The sequence below is a fragment of the Myxine glutinosa genome, chromosome 14 (genome assembly GCF_964187855.1).
Source record: "Myxine glutinosa chromosome 14, kmMyxGlut1.1, whole genome shotgun sequence".
NCBI classification, from domain to species: Eukaryota; Metazoa; Chordata; class Myxini; order Myxiniformes; family Myxinidae; genus Myxine; species Myxine glutinosa.
Window position 1 is genome coordinate 84,666,718 of NC_136274.1, and position 20,599 is coordinate 84,687,316.

The 20,599-nt window shown below is 49.3% G+C and overlaps 1 protein-coding gene across 1 annotated transcript in view; it reads left to right on the forward strand.

The window, feature by feature from the left end:
• The window catches only part of LOC137439289 (cell adhesion molecule DSCAM), a 214,620-nt gene that overhangs the window by 23,615 nt on the left and 170,406 nt on the right, over window positions 1–20,599 (forward strand). Inside the window, exons 2-3 of the mRNA XM_078768014.1 lie at window positions 15,733–15,879; window positions 17,027–17,173. Of these exons, the coding sequence (XP_078624140.1) occupies window positions 15,733–15,879; window positions 17,027–17,173 (294 nt within the window). The remainder of the gene's footprint in view (window positions 1–15,732; window positions 15,880–17,026; window positions 17,174–20,599) is intronic.

Genomic DNA, 20,599 nt, shown 5'->3' on the forward strand with positions numbered 1-20,599 from the left:
ACTGGAAGGCTAGAAAGATTACAGTTGCGACCGACCGAGGCCATGAGCAAAGGGGATATGTTGGATTTCCACAGAGTACAAAGCATATATCTCCTTATAAGGTTTTAACAAGCTTTCAAAGGATAAGAAAGGAATAAAAGTATAAAAAGTATTAAAGAGAATACTGCAAGTAACCACAACAAAACATAATTGGTTATACTTGCATATAACAATTCGCAAAGCAAAACATCATTGGTTATACTTGGTAACCAGTCAAACAGTAAGAGAGCACAAAGGGGGAGGGGCTCAAGCCCCACATATATGTATATATATATATATATATATATATATATATATATATATATATTTATATATATATATATATATATATATATATATATATATATATATATATATATATATATATATATATATATATATATATATATATATATATATATATTTGCGGATCTCGGTTTCGGCACTCCCCTTACTGAGGGGGGTTTAATCTCCTCGTCTATCACACTGGCCGTCCGAGTCCTGGAGCTATGACGTCACTTCCGGTCAGCAGTGAGTAGGGTTGTAAGCCGAATCCGTCCTACTACCTAATTACCAGCACCTTCCGGTAAGCGAGGAAATGAGCCCCGCCCGAGCCGTGGCTGTAATGGACACGCCGAGCGAAGCGAGCCACGACTCAGGCCGTTAACAAAAGGACTAAACCCGACTATAGCGGTTGGCCAAATCGTGCCACAGGTACTCAATTGGGAAGGGACTAAAGCGATCGGGGGAAGAAGAAACCAAAGTAAAGGAATAACAGATATTTATTAATTATGTACACGAAACCCGAAGAGGAAATGAAAGAAGGGCATTTACAAGGAGAGGAAGAAGCAGGTACACAGGGCAGCCTTAAAACAGTCTTATATTATCATACGCCCCAAACAGAACAAACAGACTCACACGAATAGGGACTGGCAGGAAGGAATGGCTGGAAGGGGGAGAAGGTCCAAGCCGATGGCAGGGCAGGAAGGTCCGGGCAGGAAGGTCCGGGCAGATGCGCAGCGTCGAGGTCCGCTCCAGTCCACGCTCCGGTCCACGCTCCGGGCTTGAGGCGAAACCCGGCGGCAACTGCACGTATGGTTTCACGCGGTCGGACAATGTGAATATATGGCGGTATTGTCGTCGTCAATGGACCCACTCTCCTGCCTTACGATTCAGCGTGTTCTCCTCTGGTACCTTGCACTTTGGACCTTCGCACTCATCTCTCCTGATGCACTCATCTCTCGACGCACTCATCTCTCCTCTCGTGAAGCAGTCCCTCGCAGCCGCTTTTATAGGGTGTTCTTGTATCCAGCCGCCTGCTCCTATGACACGCCTACCGGTCGGCTCATCTCGGCCCTGGTTGGCCGGCGAGGGCTCGCTGGCTCCACCTCTGATGGTGAGTTGACGTGCCACACCTTGTTCTTGTGTCCCGCCCCCTTTTTCCTCGGCCTGAGACCGCATGTTCAATGGCGGCTTGGGGCCATCAAACAAACCAAGACAAGGGGCAGCAAACGCTGCCCTACCGCTACTGCACTTTGAAGAGCGGGAGATGATTGGGGAAATTGAAGGGGCCTATCTTATTTGATTAATGAAACGTAGATTCAACTATTGGAAACAGATCCTTAACTAAAACACATAATAATGAGATAACTACAGAGAGGTCCTATGGTGATCTACGTGTTGTACATGGACTAACTAGGGTGCGATCTTTAATATTAGCCAATTAATGGGGATATTCACAGGGGATCATTTATAAGGGAACATTTACTAAAATTTACAAAGTGAAGGTTCTAAAAACCATAACTATATATATATATATATATATATATATATACGCACAGTATATATATGTGTATGTATATATATATATATATATATGTATGTATGTATGTATGTATGTATGTATATATATATATATATATATATATATAGTTACGGTTTTTAGAACCTTCACTTTGTAAATTTTAGTAAATGATCCCCTGTGAATATCCCCATTAATTGGCTAATATTAAAGATCGCACCCTAGTTAGTCCATGTACAACACGTAGATCACCATAGGACCTCTCTGTAGTTATCTATATATATATATCTTTATATATATATATATATATATATATATATCCTTATATATATATATATAGATATATATGTAGGGAGCTGTAATGCCCCTCCCCCTTTGTATATCCTTGCTGCTTTACCAATTACCAAGTATAACCAATTATATGTTTTGTTTTGACTTGCTACTGTACTCTTTTATGATACTGAGTTCTTTCTACTGCATTGAGGATGTGTAATATCCTAATAAGGAGTTCTCTGCCTGTGTGCTCTGGCCTGCGTGGGCACAATCTCTAGTTCCCCTTTCCAGGCCTTGGAGGCAACTCTTATCTCTCTTTGCCTTTTTCCTGACTTTGCCATTATCTTGCAAGTTGACAGTTTTACGAGTGTCCACTCCCCTTTGTACTTTCCCAAGCCAGCTGCTATACAGAAAGTTGTAAACATGTTGTCACATAATGCTGACCATCTCCTTATCAGAGCTAACCCATGACTGGCCTTGGATGAACTTCCTTTAATTAACTGAACAACAGGATGGGACTATGGTGGGGGACCAATGAGCCCATTCTGTCTCTGTGTCTTGTGAGCTAACTCCACCCCTGACTTTCCTTTATATAAAGCAATGTTAATTGAATTATTTCAGAGCATCTTGTTGTACTGTTGGTCATTCCTTGTGAGTTTCAATGCAACTTTGCTGTCCTCAAGCTTGAGTACTCGAGTTCCAATAAATATATCCGTTGCTCCTTTCTTCTGATTCTTCTGAGTCCCAAGTCCTAAGTCCCAATCCGACAACTGGTGGCAGCGGTGGGATCAGTCTGGGCAGTCCGGGACGCGGTCCCAGGCAAGGGAGTGGTGAGAGACCAGCTGGCACTTGATCCGGGTCAGGTGAGCTGTGGTTTTCTTTTGTTTTTTCCTTTTTAGCCCGGGGGTCAGTCCAAATTGTAACCCACTCTCTCTTGCTCGGTCGCCGTACGTTCCGTTCCCTGCTCATACCTGTTCCACGAACCTAAATTTAATTACGGACCGCTTGGGTCCTGGAGCAACTGATTGTTTATGGACTCGATAGGGTAACGTTACGTAAGGAGAAGTGCCCCACGTTGGGCGCCTGAGGTTAAGGGGTAATAGATCTCTGGGTTGTGAGGGTAAGGATAAGGGCGGCGTCCCGATCCGAGGCCTACCCGGGAGACGTTGGGATTTTAAGTAAGATCAGAACTATTATACGGGCGTAGGACGCCAGGAAAGTGCAGTAAGGGTAGGATAGACGGCTGTGTAGGCGGGCGAGCCTCTCAGGAGAGTAGGTAGCGCGGCCGTACCACGCGAGGCGGGCGAACCTCACGAGTACAAGGCTGCGAGCCTCTCAGAGTTAGGTAGACGGCTGTAAACGCGAGGCGGGCGATCCTCACGAGTACAAGGCTACGTCGGTAAACTAAATTTTCCTAGGATGGGTAACAGTATGGGTAATAAGACAGTAAAGGCAGGTGAACCGCTTCGACATACCCCAGCATTTTTTATGTTTAAGAGGTATGGCTATGCTGCTGTGAGACCAGGGAAGTCATGGGTTGCATTGACGAAGGATTTAGGAGAACCGTGGCCCGAAGGAGGGTCTTTTGCGCTGGAAAAATTGGACGTGTTGTATGAGACATTAGAAAAGTTCGAACAGGCCACGAAACACTTTCCGCCTGACTATTGGAAAGTCTTTGGCTGGTGGAAGGAAGAAGCGATGAAGCGACACGCAAAGTCGAAACAGGCCAGCTTGGCTGGTGAGGTAACAAAACTCAAGGGTCTGAGGAAACAGGCGAATAAAGAGCAGGATGAAGCGCTTAAGGAAATAGAAAAGCAGGCCAACGCGCGACTGATGCCGCTCGTTGAAAACCCAGACCCCGCGAGAGGGGAGGTAGCGACCAATCTACCCTCCCCAGCCCCAGACCTAAGCTCTGTCCCGGGGTTTCAGGCACCACCTATCCTTTCTGCGCCCCCGCTACCACCTCCCTATAACCCCGCTACCATCGCGCCCCAGATACCCCAGAACCACCCGAGCCAGGGAAGGCCGTTTGCACAACTCGGGGCTAACGGAATAGATGACGGGACCGACATCGCAGGGTTCCCGCCACCGATAGGACCGGATGGGTTATACCCCTCACTGGTAGGTTGTAAGGGGAAAAGGACCTCACAAACTACCCCATCGGAATGTCAGGAAATAGAGGAAAGGAAAACATTGTGCCCTGTACAAGTTATCGGGGTTGACGCAGCAGGTCATGGGGTTCGGGAAAGAGTACCATGGAAAGAATCCTCTTTAACTGTAATGCGGGCAAGGATTCAACATTTGCTTATTGAGGATCCACGGCAGATAGTGCCGACCATGTCGAATTGGGTTTTGGATGGCGAGTGCGACTATCGAGACATAACCCATATGGGAGTGTCCGTGCTCCCACCCAAGGTATGGGAAAGGGCTAGACAAAGAGCACACTGGCCGGTGGCAGACCCAAGGGCTGGTGCAAACCCCCTGTTAACACAAGCGCAATGGGATGCTCTAAAGGTCCTGCTGCTAGATTCTATTGAGCAGGCGCTGTTGCCAGCAGGAGGTCCGGATTGGGGAAAGATCGGGGCCATAAAACAAAAGGCAGGAGAACCAATTGGAGAGTACCGAGAAAGGTTGGAAAAGGCCATTGCGCGCTGGGGAGGACTGGGTCCGATGCAGCTGGGAGGGCTACCCCAACCATTGGTAAATCAATATCTAATCGAGGGGCTTCGGCCGGTGTTAAAGAAACAGGTACAGACCGTCCTCTTCGGCTGGAAGGGAATGACAACCAACGAATTATGCGACAAACTGGAACAATGCCCGGGCTCCTCCCTAGAGGAGAAGAAGGATATTAAGGAGGAAATATTGCAAATGTTTGTCCAGGAGAAACGGGCTCAATTTAACCAAAATAAAAAAGGGGATCAGAGTCAGAACTACATACACGAACAGTGCCAGAAGTGGGGACCTGTTCGAGGTCCAGAGGAACATAGGAGGAGTTGTTATCCTTTTTTCTATAAGGGCCAATTCCCCAACGGAGAGTGGATCCCCAGCGAAAATGAAAACTGCGACGGTTGTACTGAGGAAGATTTTGGACTAATTAATATGAACGAGGTAAAACAGCAATGGACAATACCACCCCCTCTTCCCCTTCCTCCTCAAAACCCTCAAACTTGGAATGTGCAAGGGCCCCCTCCCCAAAATTGGTATCCACCAAGACCCCTTCTCCAAAACCCCGGACCACCCCCCAATAGTGGGATGCAGAACGGACCAAGGGGGAACTGGGCCCCGCCTCGGGGTCCGCCGCAGTGGCAACCAGTGAACCAGTCACTTTGGGGGCCGCCAGAACGCAGGCAGGGCGGAAGGGGAGCTGTAGAGGGACGACCTATGCCCTCCGCACCACCGGTTCCGCAGGAACCGTGCCATTATTGCAAGCAGATGGGACACTGGATACGTGATTGCCCAAAGGCTCGTAAGGGGTTTCAGCCCCAACACAATAGAGGGGCCTATTGACGGGACGCTGGCGAGTCGCCCAAGGAGTGTCCTCTCTTGACCATGACACCGGCAGAGGAACCAACCATGATGTTGGACGTGGAGGGAAGACAATTAGAATTTCTCGTAGATACGGGCGCGACTCGCAGCACAATTAACAAGGGGCAATTGCCCTCTTTGCGCCCTACGGCCAGGAACGTTCAAATACTGGGTGTTTCGGGTTTACCCCAAGCGCTTCCTATTTCGGAGGAAGTGCGAGTAACATGCGGCCCGCTGGAGGCTAAACATGCTTTCTTGATGACCACTACCGCCCCGACGAATTTGCTGGGACGGGATTTATTGTGCCGTTTGGGCTGTCAAATCTCATGTACCGAGGAGGGAGTTTTCGTAGACGTCGCGGAGTCTAAACGCGACTTGTTGATGACGGCACTGGCTCGTCCCGGCCCCACCGCGTATTGGTGGCGCTTGGATCCAGGGGCTTTGTCTGCTTGGACATATATCATAGATAATGTGTGTTTGGACAGTTCAGTGCTGCGAGATTGGATGCAACAGCACCAAATTTCGATAAAGGACTTAAAGGATAATCCACCCCATTGCACTGCGTACTATGATGCAACGGGTGAGGACGAGAACTACCGGGAAAGGGTTAAGGAAAAGCTGGGCGAATGGATGCCTCTACACTTGTCACGGGTATGGATCGGGCGTGAGGGAATAGGAATTGAGGTAGTCCTAACCCCGAGTCAGCATGCGCTGACCCAATACCCCGAAGGAGCGGTCGCCCATGTTACCCTCACTACTGCCAAAGGGTGGCCGCCGGAAAGTGTAGGTTGGATGGTAGGGAGGTTACGAGAAGTTCCCTTACATGGTTATCGGTGTAAGAGGGGCCGCTGGACTTTGAAACAGCTCGAAAACGGTGAAGGGTTCTCAATTGACATTAAGGCAGAACGGAGGGACGGAAAGTTCGAAGAGGCAGAGTTGCCCCCCAAAGGCACCTATGCCATGAGGGCAGTGCTGACGGACCCGGGTGAGTCGGATTACCTCCTAGCGGAGGTGCCAGACAATTTATGGCCCAAAAGCGACGGCGAGGTTGGACGGATGCGAGACGCCAAACCTCTAGTGATAGCAGTGCAGCCGGGGATGCGCTTGCCAAACGTAAAACAGTATAAGCTACGACCTGAGGCCGACGTAGGCATAGCACCAGTGATTCAATCCCTAGTGGAACAGAAGATTATCGTAGAAACTAACAGCCCATGTAATACACCAATTTTGCCAGTTAAAAAGCCGTCAAAGGACAAATGGAGATTTGTACAGGATTTAAGGGAGGTGAACAAGGTGATACAGGGCATACACCCACTAGTTCCAAACGGAGAAACCCTCATGATGTCAATTCCGCCGGACGCAACATACTTCACGGTCATCGACCTTTGTTCTGCGTTTTTCTCTGTGCCCATCGCGCCTGAGTCACAATACTTGTTCGCTTTCACCCATAGGGGGCGCCAGTATACTTGGACAGTACTACCTCAGGGGTTTTCAGATAGCCCCACTCTGTTTTCCCGGGCGCTGCACCGCGACCTGGCGGATGTGGAATTGAAGGGAGGGTCAGTGTTGCTGCAATACGTTGACGATTTGTTGATTTGCTCCCCTTCAAAGGAGGCGTGCGAAATGGATTCTTTGGCCCTATTAAAGGCCTTGGCGGCCAAAGGCCACAAAGTAGGCAGACCAAAACTTCAGTTTGTGCGGCAGGTTGTAACTTACTTGGGACACGCCATTTCGCACGGAAAACGAGAATTGGATGCTGGACGAGTGACCGCTATCACGGAGCTGCCTCGCCCTCGCTCGCAACGGCAAATGCTGCGCTTCCTAGGTATGACGGGATACTGCCGCACTTGGATACTTGATTTTGCGCTGCTGGCTAAACCACTGTACGAGGCGACCAAATCAAATGCCCCGGACCTATTGATATGGACGGATGAATTGAGGCGATGTTTTGACGGGCTGAAACAGGCGCTGGTTACGGCACCGTCATTAGGACTCCCGGATTATGCGAAACCATTTACCCTTTACACTCACGCCGTGGGAGGTTTCGCCCAGTCAGTTTTGACACAGACCCATGGGGATAAGGAGCGGCCGGTGGCCTACTTTAGTAAAAAGTTAGACCCGGTCGAACAAGGGTTTCCGGTGTGCTTGCAAGCCGTGGCAGCGGCCAGGTACGCAGTAGAAAGAACAGCGGACATTGTTATGGGACACCCAGTAACGCTACGGGTACCACATTGCGTCACTTCGCTGCTGTTACAGCAAAGCACACAGCATTTGTCTAACACTAGATTAATGCAATACGAATCCGCACTGATCACTGCAGCCAACATCACGATCGAACGTTGCACGACGCTCAACCCAGCCTCACTGATGCCCACTCCTGAGGAGGGCGAACCTCATGTGTGCACCGACGTTGTGCAGCTAGTCTCCACGGTGCGATCGGATTTAAAGGACAATCCCTTAGAATATCCCGACTGTACATATTATGTCGATGGATCAGCTAGGCGCGCATGGGACGGGTCCCTGTTGTCCGGGTACGCCGTGTGCTCGGATAGCGAAACGGTAGAGAGCGGGCGTCTTCCACCTACATTTTCCGCACAGCAGGCGGAGCTGTGCGCCTTGACCAGAGCGTGCAGCTTGGCGGAAGGCCTTGCCGTCAACATTTACACAGATTCGGCCTACGCTCACGGCGTAGTCCACGATAAAGGAGCCATCTGGAAGATGAGAGGTTTTCTCACATCTGCCGGTTCAGTGATAAAGAATGGCGCGTTGGTAGAAGGGCTCCTCCGAAGCATTTTACTTCCCCGCGCTATCGCGGTAATTAAGTGTCGTGGCCACCAAAGGGCGGACACTGACGTTGCCCGGGGCAACGCAAGGGCGGACGAGGCGGCAGGAAAGGCCGCCAACCAACAGATAGAACGCAACATGCCGATGGTGACACGAGCACAGAAGACAGCCGCACAGATTGCTGACATACCGACTGCGGGACCACCCGCCACACCAACTAAGGACGATATCATAAATTTGCAAAATGCTGCACCGACGGCCGAACACGAGGTCTGGCTCAAACGAGGAGCGATACGCCCTGGGCCAGGGGAAATGTGGACCCTTGATGAAAAACCTATAGCACCCCAGGCTTTACTGCCCTGGCTGGCACGCATGGCTCATCAGAATGGTCATGTGTGCCAGAGGGGGGTGATGGGACAGATAGACTACACTTGGGCAGCGCCAGGACTGTCACGGATTGTATCCGAAGTGTGCCGATCGTGTGTGGTCTGCCAGCAACACAATAGAGGGGCGCCACCGAGACATGCACATGATGGGGGACGACCCCCGCCTAGTGGGCCGTTCGCAACTATCGAGTTCGATTTTACAGAATTGGAACCAAGCATGTCGTTTCGCTATGTGTTGGTAATCGTAGATACGTTCACCAAATGGGTCGAAGCATACCCATGCGTCAAATCCGATGCTCCGACAGTAGTGAAGCGCCTTGTGCGGGATTTTATGTGCAGATTTGGCATTCCCCAGATAATTTCGTCAGATCAAGGAGGCCATTTCACGGCGCAGGTGGTTAAGGGCATCCTGAAGGCGTTGGGCGTTAAACAATCCTTCCATTGCGTCTACCACCCACAGTCCTCAGGACTTGTGGAACGAACGAACAAGACTTTAAAGAATAAACTAGCGAAACTTTGCGCAGACACAGGCTTGAGGTGGCCAGAGGCTCTTCCGCTTGCATTGATGAGCATTCGTTCCACCCCGGGTCGCACTACGGGCCTTTCCCCCCACGAAATATTAATGGGACGACCTATGAGCTTGCCCGTTTCAGCACCAACAGACATGTCCACCCTTGCTTTGCCAGTAATGGATGACATGCTTTTGAGATTTTGCATAGGCTTGTCGAATGTGGCACGCAGCATCCATGCTCGAGTACGAGAGGCGCTGCCTGAACCAATAGGCCACGCCATCCACAACTTTCAGGCCGGCGACTGGGTGCTCGTGAAGCACTTCACCCGCAAGGCTGCTTTGGAGCCACGGTGGAAGGGACCATTCCAGGTGCTACTGGTCACACCGACGGCAGTCTTCTGCGAGGGTAAACCTTCGTGGATCCACGCCACCCATTGTAAGTTGTCCATCCCCGCACCACAAGCCACACAAGACACCGCACCTCACATTGCTGCAGACACCACACCTCACACCGCTGAAGACAATGCACCGTCTAGGGCACCACAGTCTCCTAAGGGCGGCGATGACGGTCATGATGATGGGAATTCTGGGCAGCTGCCTAACAAACCCCGCCAAGGATAGGCTTCTGCAGTTTAACCCACTGAGAGAGGATCTCCCCAAATACCCAGGGCACGACAACTACACGTTATTTAAACTTTACTCCGTCAAATACATAACGGCTCCCCGGGGACAGGGGATAGTAGTACATTGCTGTGAGTTGGAGACACATTTCAAGTGGTTATCTGTAAGATGGATGGAAGCCATGGTGGTACATAATGGGACACCACAGGCACGCATGACAACCCCACGCATAGTCTTAACTAAAGTTAGACAGGTGGAAAATGGAAGGTTTACTGGGACCGTGAATAGTCACGCCGCCGCAGGATATCAATGGGGCACGGGCATCGACAATACTACTCTCCTACTGTCGCATGCCCTCGTCGGCCCACACACCACGATAATACTTGAATGTGGAATATGGCCCCCGCGCACGCTGATTAGAAGGAACAAAAAGAGGGGAGATACCCAACACCAATTCCGGCCTAGTTGTGCCGCCTACGTTATTAAACCCCCTCCTGCCCAGGAAGTAAGAAGGAAGCCAGAGGAGAACACATACTGGAAGGTCGCACGGCATATGGCCACAGTACAGAATAGGACACAGTGTTGGATGTGTATGCACCTTCCCCGCACCAGCACAGCAGGCATACCAATGGTAGTGTTACCCCTATCACTCAATGATTTGTGCTCGATGCCATTAGATACCAAATGCATTAGTACAACTCTGACAAGCCAAGGTTCTGATGAAACCGCGTGTAAACGAGTTTTCCAGTACTCCCCTCCCATTCTGTCCCGACACTTTGAGGAACGTCCGGCGCCGGTTTGGGTCAAGCCGGCATGGGGGGCCCTCTGCTTAGAAGGAAAGGGCCAAGTAATGGTAGGCAAATCCGTGTGTAGAGATACCCTTCCCGCGGACCCGAGAAAAGGGAAACACACGCTGCTAGTGAACGTTACAAGCTCGCCCTTGCATAACCTCACACACCTCCAGTTGGCATGGAAAGGGGAAAACGGGACAAACACTATCCCAGGCCTTCTCACTTGCATGACCACCCATTTGGTGGCTCCGCACGGGACCATGTTTGTATGCGGGAATAAAGCTTACCCGTATTTACCTGATAATTGGGGAGGAATTTGCTATTTAGGATCAGTTTTCCCAGAGATGGAAATGCGACAGCACTTGCATAATACCACCGCACTCATAAGGACACAACGAAGCACCTATTGGCACGACGACGACACCACTACTTTACACGGCGCTGATTGGGAGAAAGCCGTTAGCTTCTTCTTCCCATGGGCTGGGACGGTCATGAACAGTTACCGCATTGACAAAATTGCGTTAATCTTAGAAAGGGTGGCCAACGACACCGCTACAGCACACGACGAAATGTTGGACACGGTTGTCCACCTGCGTACAATGGTTATGCAAAATAGGGTTGCGTTAGATATGCTACTGGCAGAACGAGGAGGGGTATGTGGGATAATTAAGGGTAAATGTTGTACTTTTATTCCTGACCCTTCACAAGGGGTCAGTGCTGCTATTATAAGGTTAAGAGAAAGTGCTCACATATTGACAAGGGATCGCTTGGATCGGGAAGCCTCCCACCAGTGGCTTACCGACTGGTTCAAAGGGTGGACAGGCACAATTGTAAAGTGGGTACTAACCGCTTTGGCAATAGTCCTTGGAATCGTGGTTAGTTGTGTGATAATCAAGGCTTTAGTCCTTGCGTGTGTGAGGAAGTTTTCCACAGGATGGACACTGAAGACGACACCGGAAAAGGCCATGGTGATGATCGACCAGCGGATCGCGGGTCCGGATGACACACCAGCTGTCAACTCAACTGCCAGTCGCGGATCCTGGAACGACGACCTGAACGAGTCCCTGGGCCGCGACAATGAGATCTCCGCTTCCGAAGATTGTTCTTCCATTGCTGATATTACCGATAATGATGTCGAGTACACTTATGCGGACCTCGAAGCATTTCAGGCTACCAGAAGGCCGTTTAAACTGGGCCCCGACACGTCGGAAGAAGAAATCGACGATTTCCTGAAGGATTCCTCTCGTTTCTTCACGATATGCCATGCCGTGGCTATGACTATGGGCCGTCCACTCCGCAGGCCTACGCCACCTGAGAATAATGTTACTGATGATGTTACCAATGATGATGTGGGCCACTTGCGAGGGTCCCCGGCTGATGTTTATGTTTCAATGCAGGCTCTGCCTCTCCATGTTTCACGAGCTCACCTTTATGTCTCACAAGCCCACAGTGAGTCAAACGCCACTGACCCAGTTCGGGATTTGGACCCAGCTGTGAACCCAAGCCCGGATGGAGAGGAACTCGATCGTGAAAATACTCTGAGTTCCGAGTCTGATTGTTTTGGAGATTCGCCCTTGAATAACAGCGAAGCAAGCAGCATCGCCTCGGACGATCTCGACTTTGACCCAAAGGAAGTTTCTCTCCCACCTTTGGATCGTTATGCTTTATTTCATGGCCATAGGTTTGAGCCACCTGATACTGACGATGTTGTGTCTTCCCCAGATCACCAGCACGTAAGAGACCTCATGAACATGAATATCGATTGAGCGCTGAAGATCTACAAGGATTTCACTTGGGGAAGCCTGGGCGAGCTCCAGTTGGGGAGGAGTCCGGCTGCACCTCTGTGGACCAAGGGTGGGTCGGAGATCTTCCTGGGTGTGGACCCCGGTGGAACCAGAGGTCTTCGTTGTGGATTTGGCGCGCTATTCGATCTTCATGTCTCTACGGTCTCACCTCATACACCCATCTACACCCGACTTACATACATCATACATCCACTTACACCCACTTGCACCCACACACCCGCGGATCAGCCTGCTGGGTTCGTTGTGCGGTACTGGGTACGGGACATGCTCACTGGGCTGCATTCGTGTGGTACGTTACGTTTAGTTACACTCTCTCTCTCTCCCACCTCTTTTGGTGGATTTTGTGTGCCATTTGATCACTCTGCTTTTACGGCCTTACATTGCATACTCACATACAGACGCGAATCATCCTACTGAGTTTGTGTGGTGCTTTGGTACGGGACATTCTTACGGGGCTGCCTTCGCGTGATATGTTGAATGATTTTTCTGTTTTTGTTTGAAATAAAGGCCTTTGATTGGCTCGTAGATAACTTTGTATCTTAGATCCAAAAGGGCGGTATGTAGGGAGCTGTAATGCCCCTCCCCCTTTGTATATCCTTGCTGCTTTACCAATTACCAAGTATAACCAATTATATGTTTTGTTTTGACTTGCTACTGTACTCTTTTATGATACTGAGTTCTTTCTACTGCATTGAGGATGTGTAATATCCTAATAAGGAGTTCTCTGCCTGTGTGCTCTGGCCTGCGTGGGCACAATCTCTAGTTCCCCTTTCCAGGCCTTGGAGGCAACTCTTATCTCTCTTTGCCTTTTTCCTGACTTTGCCATTATCTTGCAAGTTGACAGTTTTACGAGTGTCCACTCCCCTTTGTACTTTCCCAAGCCAGCTGCTATACAGAAAGTTGTAAACATGTTGTCACATAATGCTGACCATCTCCTTATCAGAGCTAACCCATGACTGGCCTTGGATGAACTTCCTTTAATTAACTGAACAACAGGATGGGACTATGGTGGGGGACCCAATGAGCCCATTCTGTCTCTGTGTCTTGTGAGCTAACTCCACCCCTGACTTTCCTTTATATAAAGCAATGTTAATTGAATTATTTCAGAGCATCTTGTTGTACTGTTGGTCATTCCTTGTGAGTTTCAATGCAACTTTGCTGTCCTCAAGCTTGAGTACTCGAGTTCCAATAAATATATCCGTTGCTCCTTTCTTCTGATTCTTCTGAGTCCCAAGTCCTAAGTCCCAATCCGACATATATATATATATATATATATATATATATATATATATATATCCTTATATATATATATATAGATATATATATATATATATATATATATATATATATATATATATATATATATATGTATATACGTATATATATATATATATATACATATATATATATATATATACATATATACATATATATATATGTATATATATGTATATACGTATATATATATATATATACATATATACATATATATATATATATATATATATATATATATATATATAGATATATAACTGTAAGAAATAGTAGAAACTCCAAAGTACGAGCAGGGCGTCTCATTTGTATTGAATAAATAATCGTTAGATTAAATAAGACGCGGACGTAGCTTCAGGACGTCGATCTTTAATTGTCGACAAGCTTTCGACCAACAAAGGTCTTCTTCTGAGTCAGCCCCAAGTTCAACGGAAGTGCACATATATAAGCACTTCCGTTGAACTTGGGGCTGACTCAGAAGAAGACCTTTGTTGGTCGAAAGCTTGTCGACAATTAAAGATCGACGTCCTGAAGCTACGTCCGCGTCTTATTTAATCTAACGATTATATATATATATATATATATATATATATATATATATATATATATATATATATATATATATATATATATACAGTATATATATAACACAGTTTGTGTGTGTGTGTGTAATGTTACCGATAGACTCCTAAACGGAGAGGCTCACGTACTTGATATTTGGCACAAACATGGCCATTGAGCCTGGGAAGAACATGGCCGACCTAAAAATTTATTTCATAATATTTTTTTACCATATTTTTACCTCAGCGCATTTCAGCGAGGAATATTATGACTGGAATGGCAGAGCAGCGCGCTGATTCGCTCAGAGCGATCACGTGATGTTCCTTGCCGCCATTAACTCAGTTACGCGTTCGCACGTATTTCAGAGCGAAAAGCGATTGCGTGTTTTCACATTTCAGCGAGGAACATTGCCATTCACACCACATAGGTTTTTTTTTCTTTCATCTTTAGATCCATATTTTTTTTCAGCGAGGAATATTATACACGGAATCTGAATCGGTGGGGAGTGGGACCAGCATTTGCCTCCTCTCCCTCCCCCTCCCCCACCCCCTCCCCCTCCCCCTCCCCCTCCCCCCTCTCCTCCCCTCCCCCCTCCCCCTCCCCCCTCTCCTCCCCTCCCCCCTCCCCCTCCCCCCTCTTCTCCCTCACGTTTATACATGGAATGCCGGGCAGAGCAGCGCGCTGATTCGACGATTCGCGCGCCCTCCCCCCTCCCCCTCCCCCTCCTCCCCCCTCCCCTCCTCTCCCCCCCCTCCCCCCCTCCACCGCTCCCCCCTCCCCTCCTCCCACCTCCCCCTCCCCCCTCCCCCTCCCCCCTCACCCCTCCCTCTCCTCCCCCCCACCCCCTCCTCCTCCTCCCCCCCTCCCCCTCCTCCCTCCCTCCCCCCCTCCCCCCTTACATGGCAATATCTGTCTCCCGTGTTACATGGCAGTGTCTGTCTCTCGTGTTACATGGCGGTGCCTGTCTCCCATGTTACATGGCAGTGTCTGTCTCTCGTGTTACATAGCAATATCTGTCTCCCGTGTTACATGGCAGTGTCTGTCTCTCGTGTTACATGGCCGTGTCTGTCTCTCGTGTTACATGGCAATATCTGTCTCCCATGTTACATGGGATTGTCTGGCTCTCATATTACATGGAAGTGTCCGTCTCCCGTATTACATGGGATTGTCTGGCTCTCATATTACATGGGAGTGTCTGGTTCTTGTGTTAAATGGCAATAGCTGTCTCTTGTGTTACTGTCTGGATGCTCAACAGGAAAGGGATTGCATTCCATGTTTTTGTATACAATGTCGAGGCTCATGGAGGAGTTAGATATGTGAAGCTCCTCAGCCTCGTATTGTTGCTGTGAAAATTATCTCAGCTGATGTCTGTGTGTGTTTTCAGTTGTCCGCGAGCCATACACCGTGAGGGTAGAGGATCAGAAGGCGATGCTTGGGCAGCCGGCCGTGTTCCACTGCCTGCTTCCACCCAGTCTTAGCTCGGTCATTGCTGTTGTCTCATGGGAGAGAGATACCACACCAATCACAACGGGTATGACCACAGCACACACTGTGCAACATTTTGATTATACAGCAGAGGATGTAACTTCACTTGTGTTACAGCAGAGTGTATTGTTCCACTTTGTGCTAAATTTCACCTGTGTTGCTGTAACGTGTGAAGAGGTGTGTTGAGACAGTGCCAGCCCGATGGTCCGAAGGCCCGATGGTCCGAATTCAACCAAATCTTTGATCAAAGGAATTGAAGTTCTATGAATCGAAAAGTCAAGGTGGCAAAACAACCAACGCGAAGTCGAGAAAAACTCACAAAGCACAAGATAACCGGAAGCTGCCCTGACGAGATGACGTCACAGATGACTCATGAAAAGGATTCAGTGTTTACAACATTCACAGGAACGAGTACTATTGTCATGCAAATGAGGGAGACGAAGATAACGTGGATAACGAACCGGGTCTTGGAGGCCCGTAGGGTGTGAATCAGGGGTAGTGTTATGAATTAAACTTTTTCCTTGAGACCGAACGAATTTTTTTTTTTTTTTTACAAACAACACAGGAATATGTGTCACCACTTTATAGGAGCTTCCAGGAAAGGTCATGCAGATCAACGTTTTCATCAAGTTATTCCAAAACAAAAAGTTGCAGGGCCTCCCAGGCCCATGGAGTGCATTTCATTCCTAAGTTTATTCCATGTCATTTTATCCTAAGTTTATTTCAGAAAATATAAAACAACAATTATAATCGTTTCGAAACACTAAAATTATCCCAATGTGTTTGCAACAATATTATACATTTCTGACAAAAAGAAAAGAAGAAAAAAATGAAATTTTCACAGGCCAGAGACAAACCAAAGTATTAATCTTCAGTTAAAATAACATCGAATTCACTTAAAATGATTTTTCCATTTAGAGACAGATTCATACATGAAATAAATTAAAAAGAAACAAAGAAAGAAAGAAAGAAGGAAGGAGACCCAAAATAGTACACGTAGTAAGGAGTATGATGGTACAGGCCACCCCACCTCAAAATTTAAGTGGATGGAATATAAACACCCATCCCCATTCCTCCCCCTCCCCATCGGACCGACCATCGGACTTCGGACCATCGGGCGGACACCGTTGAGACAAGTTCAGTTTGAAAGAGCATTGTGCAACGTTGCCATGTGGTGCGTCATGCCGTACCAGGAGGACGGTTCGTCGTGGTGCCGGGTGGAGCTCTGTACATCATGGCCACGGAGACCGAAGATGGCCTGTTTGGTTTCCGTTGCATGACAACACAGCGCTACACCAGGGAGAGCAGGAAGAGCAACCACGCCAGGCTCACCATCACCGGTTAGGCTCATGCTCCCTCACTCACCTCTCTCCATTGCTCTTTCTTCATCTAACGCCTCCGACATGGAGACCTTCCGGCAGAGAAGCCACAGATGGCTCCTGATGCCTGTTCGCACCTACCTCATTCACCCTCATTGCTCTGTCAATCCCATGCTCACCTCATTATACCAATGCTTAGCCCTACATGCACTCCTGATTAGTTGTAATTTTTTTCCTTTGTTACCTCTTTGCCTCACCATCTTCATTACACACCACACTTGAAAGCCTTTCCCCATGCACACTCAAACCACTACTCTCACCCTAATTCGTGGAAGAGATACAGTAGCAAACAGAACCAATCAGGATGCAACATAATAAAACAAACAGCAGAAAGAGAAGGGGGAATGCTAACAGCAGGGCCGAAAGAGGAAATAGAGGGAGATGAACAACAAGGGATGAGGGGAAGTGGATAATGCAGGGGGTGGATAATATGGATACATAAGCAACATTTTGGGAGGGGGTGGAGGTGGGCTTAACAGGTGTAGTAAAGGTCAAGGTTTTGGATGGGGGAAGATAGGTGGTGATGAACAGCTGTTTTGAAGATCTGGAGGGAGGAGAGGGATTGAAGAGAGTGTTGGAGTTTGGTCCAGGGGCGGGAGAAAAGAGGAATATTTGGGGGACAGAGCACAGACAGAACAGGGGGGGGGGGGGAGGGGCAAGGCCGGAGAGGGCTCGTTAGAAGACAGAAAGACCACCGACCTGCCTGCGATGAGAATGTGTCGGTTACCGATTGTGTCGATTGTGTCGGTTACCGATCCTTCGGGTTCGGAACTATGCCACCCTAAAAATGGGTGGCATAGTTCCGTTGGAAATTGTCGTTGGAGGTATTGACTTCTATAGGGTTGGTTTTCCAAGGCTTATATCAAAATATTAACTTATATCAAATAAGTCTTTTAAGGTGAAAGCGCGATGACGTCACGTGGCCTTGCCTAGATGTAGGCCGCACCTCATTTTGTCGAATAAAGTGGTATTCGGGTGGTTCCGGTATTTGGGACCGCAGGGACGGAAAGTGCAGGTACGGGGTGCCAGTCACTCCCCAGCCGGCCCGCTCTGAAGGTTCGGATCAGGACACCGGGATTCATTCCGGTCGCCCGGTCGGCCCGGAGGTGGGGGTGCGGGGCCTGTCACGGAACGTCAAAACAAACGGCCTGCCGGGGCCGCCCAGAAGTCGGGCGTGAGGGGCGCGTCCACTAATGGAACGCCTCTCGCTTCCCAGATCGAGGGCCACGTGGTCAGGAGAACCTCGTCCCTTCTGGTTGCCTTGCCGTCCCACCGTGAGCGCTGGTCAGGGTGCACTTCAAACTAAGCTTAAGTGTCAAGCGTTAAGTTCCTCCTTGCCCTCGCAAGGGAAAGGCTAGGGTCAAGCTCTTCCAAATTTCCAAACACTAAAAATCGGACGTCTCAAATTAATTAATTAATTTGTTAATACATCTCAGTCGCCCGCGACCTCTCCAGCGCGGGCGTCGAACCAGTCCATTTCCGGTGCGACCGGGCCGAGTATCGGCCCGGCCGTGGCCGAAGCCGTTGATTCCGCCGTAGCACGCTAACGCGTAGGCTCGCGCGTCCCTGGTCCGCCGGGGCTCCGCGGGTGTCCTACCGTGCCCGGCGCCGCTATTCTCTCAAACTTCCGGGAGTAGGTACCGGTGCCCGGGGACGGAGTTCGCTGTCTAAACATGGTAGCGCTAGGCCAGTGGGACCGGCGGGACCCACGTGCACTCACACGTTGTTCTGCGCGTGGGCGGCAGTATCAGACCGGGGCGCCCAAACGCTCCCCGGCTAAAGTTCATCCTGGAAGCGCCCACATTGTGCGGACAAACCCCACCAAGTCGAGGGCCACGTGGTCAGGAGAACCTCGTCCCTTCTGGTCACACTGTGCCTATCGGCCGGCCTCGAAGACCGAAATTGTGACTATGTCACCCTAAAAACGGATAATCGGCCCGGTCGCACCGGAAATGTACTGGTTCGACGCCCGCGCTGGAGAGGTCGCGGGCGACTGAGATGTATTAACAAATTAATTAATTAATTTGAGACGTCCGATTTCTAGTGTTTGGAAATTTGGAAGAGCTTGACCCTAGCCTTTCCGTTGCGAGGGCAAGGAGGAACTTAACGCTTGAGACTTAAGCTTAGTTTGAAGTGCACCCTGACCAGCGCTCACGGTGGGACGGCAAGGCAACCAGAAGGGACGAGGTTCCTGACCACGTGGCCCTCGATCTGGGAAGCGAGAGGCGTTCCATTAGTGGACGCGCCCCTCACGCCCGACTTTTGGGCGGCCCCGGCAGGCCGTTTGTTTTGACGTTCCGTGACAGGCCCCGCACCCCCACCTCCGGGCCGACCGGGCGACCGGAATTAATCCCGGTGTCCCGATCCGAACCTTCAGAGCGGGCCGGCTGGGGAGTGACTGGCACCCCGTACCTGCACTTTCCGTCCCTGCGGTCCCAAATACCGGAACCACCCGAATACCACTTTATTCGACAAAATGAGGTGCGGCCTACATCTAGGCAAGGCCGCGTGACGTCATCGCGCTTTCACCTTAAAAGACTTATTTGATATAAGTTAATATTTTGATATAAGCCTTAGAAAACCAACCCTATAGAAGTCAATACCTCCAACGACACAGGCGCGCATTCTTGCCGCGTGACGTGGTGACGTCATCGCGCTTTCACCTTAAAAGACTTATTTGATATAAGTTAATATCTTGATATAAGCCTTAGAAAACCAACCCTATAGAAGTCAATACCTCCAACGACACAGGCGCGCATTCGTGCCGCGTGACGTGGTGACGTCATCGCGCTTTCACCTTAAAAGACTTATTTGATATAAGTTAATATTTTGATATAAGCCTTAGAAACCCAACCCTATATAAGTCAATACCTCCAACGACAGAGAGAGAAAGGCCCTCAGAATCGGCTTCATTGCGGGAGATTCCAATGATTCTGAATGCTTTGGTTTCAACCGCGTGAAGTCGAGCTAGGTGTGAGGCAGGTGCACCGGCCCAGAGGGGAGAGCAGTATTCCATTGAGCTGCGGATGAAAGCCTTGTATGTGGTGAGGAGCTCAGAGGTGCCCAGAAAGGACTTCACACGATGGAGGATGCCCAGTCGGCGACTGGCTTTGGAGGCCAGCTTGGAAATGTGATTTCCCCAGGAAAGATCATGACATATTGTGAGACCCAAAAGCTTGAATGACAGAACTTCTTGGAGAGGATTGTTGAGAAAGTAGATGGGAGGGTCTTTTCGGAGAGACAAAGAAAGAGTGTGAGATTTGTCAGGATTGAAAGACATGCTCCACTTGTTTGACCAGTCTGTGATTTTGTCCAGGTCTGCAGAGAGTGAAGAGGCTGCAGACTGCCGATCTGAGGGATGAGGAATGGAGCGGCAGAGATGAGTGG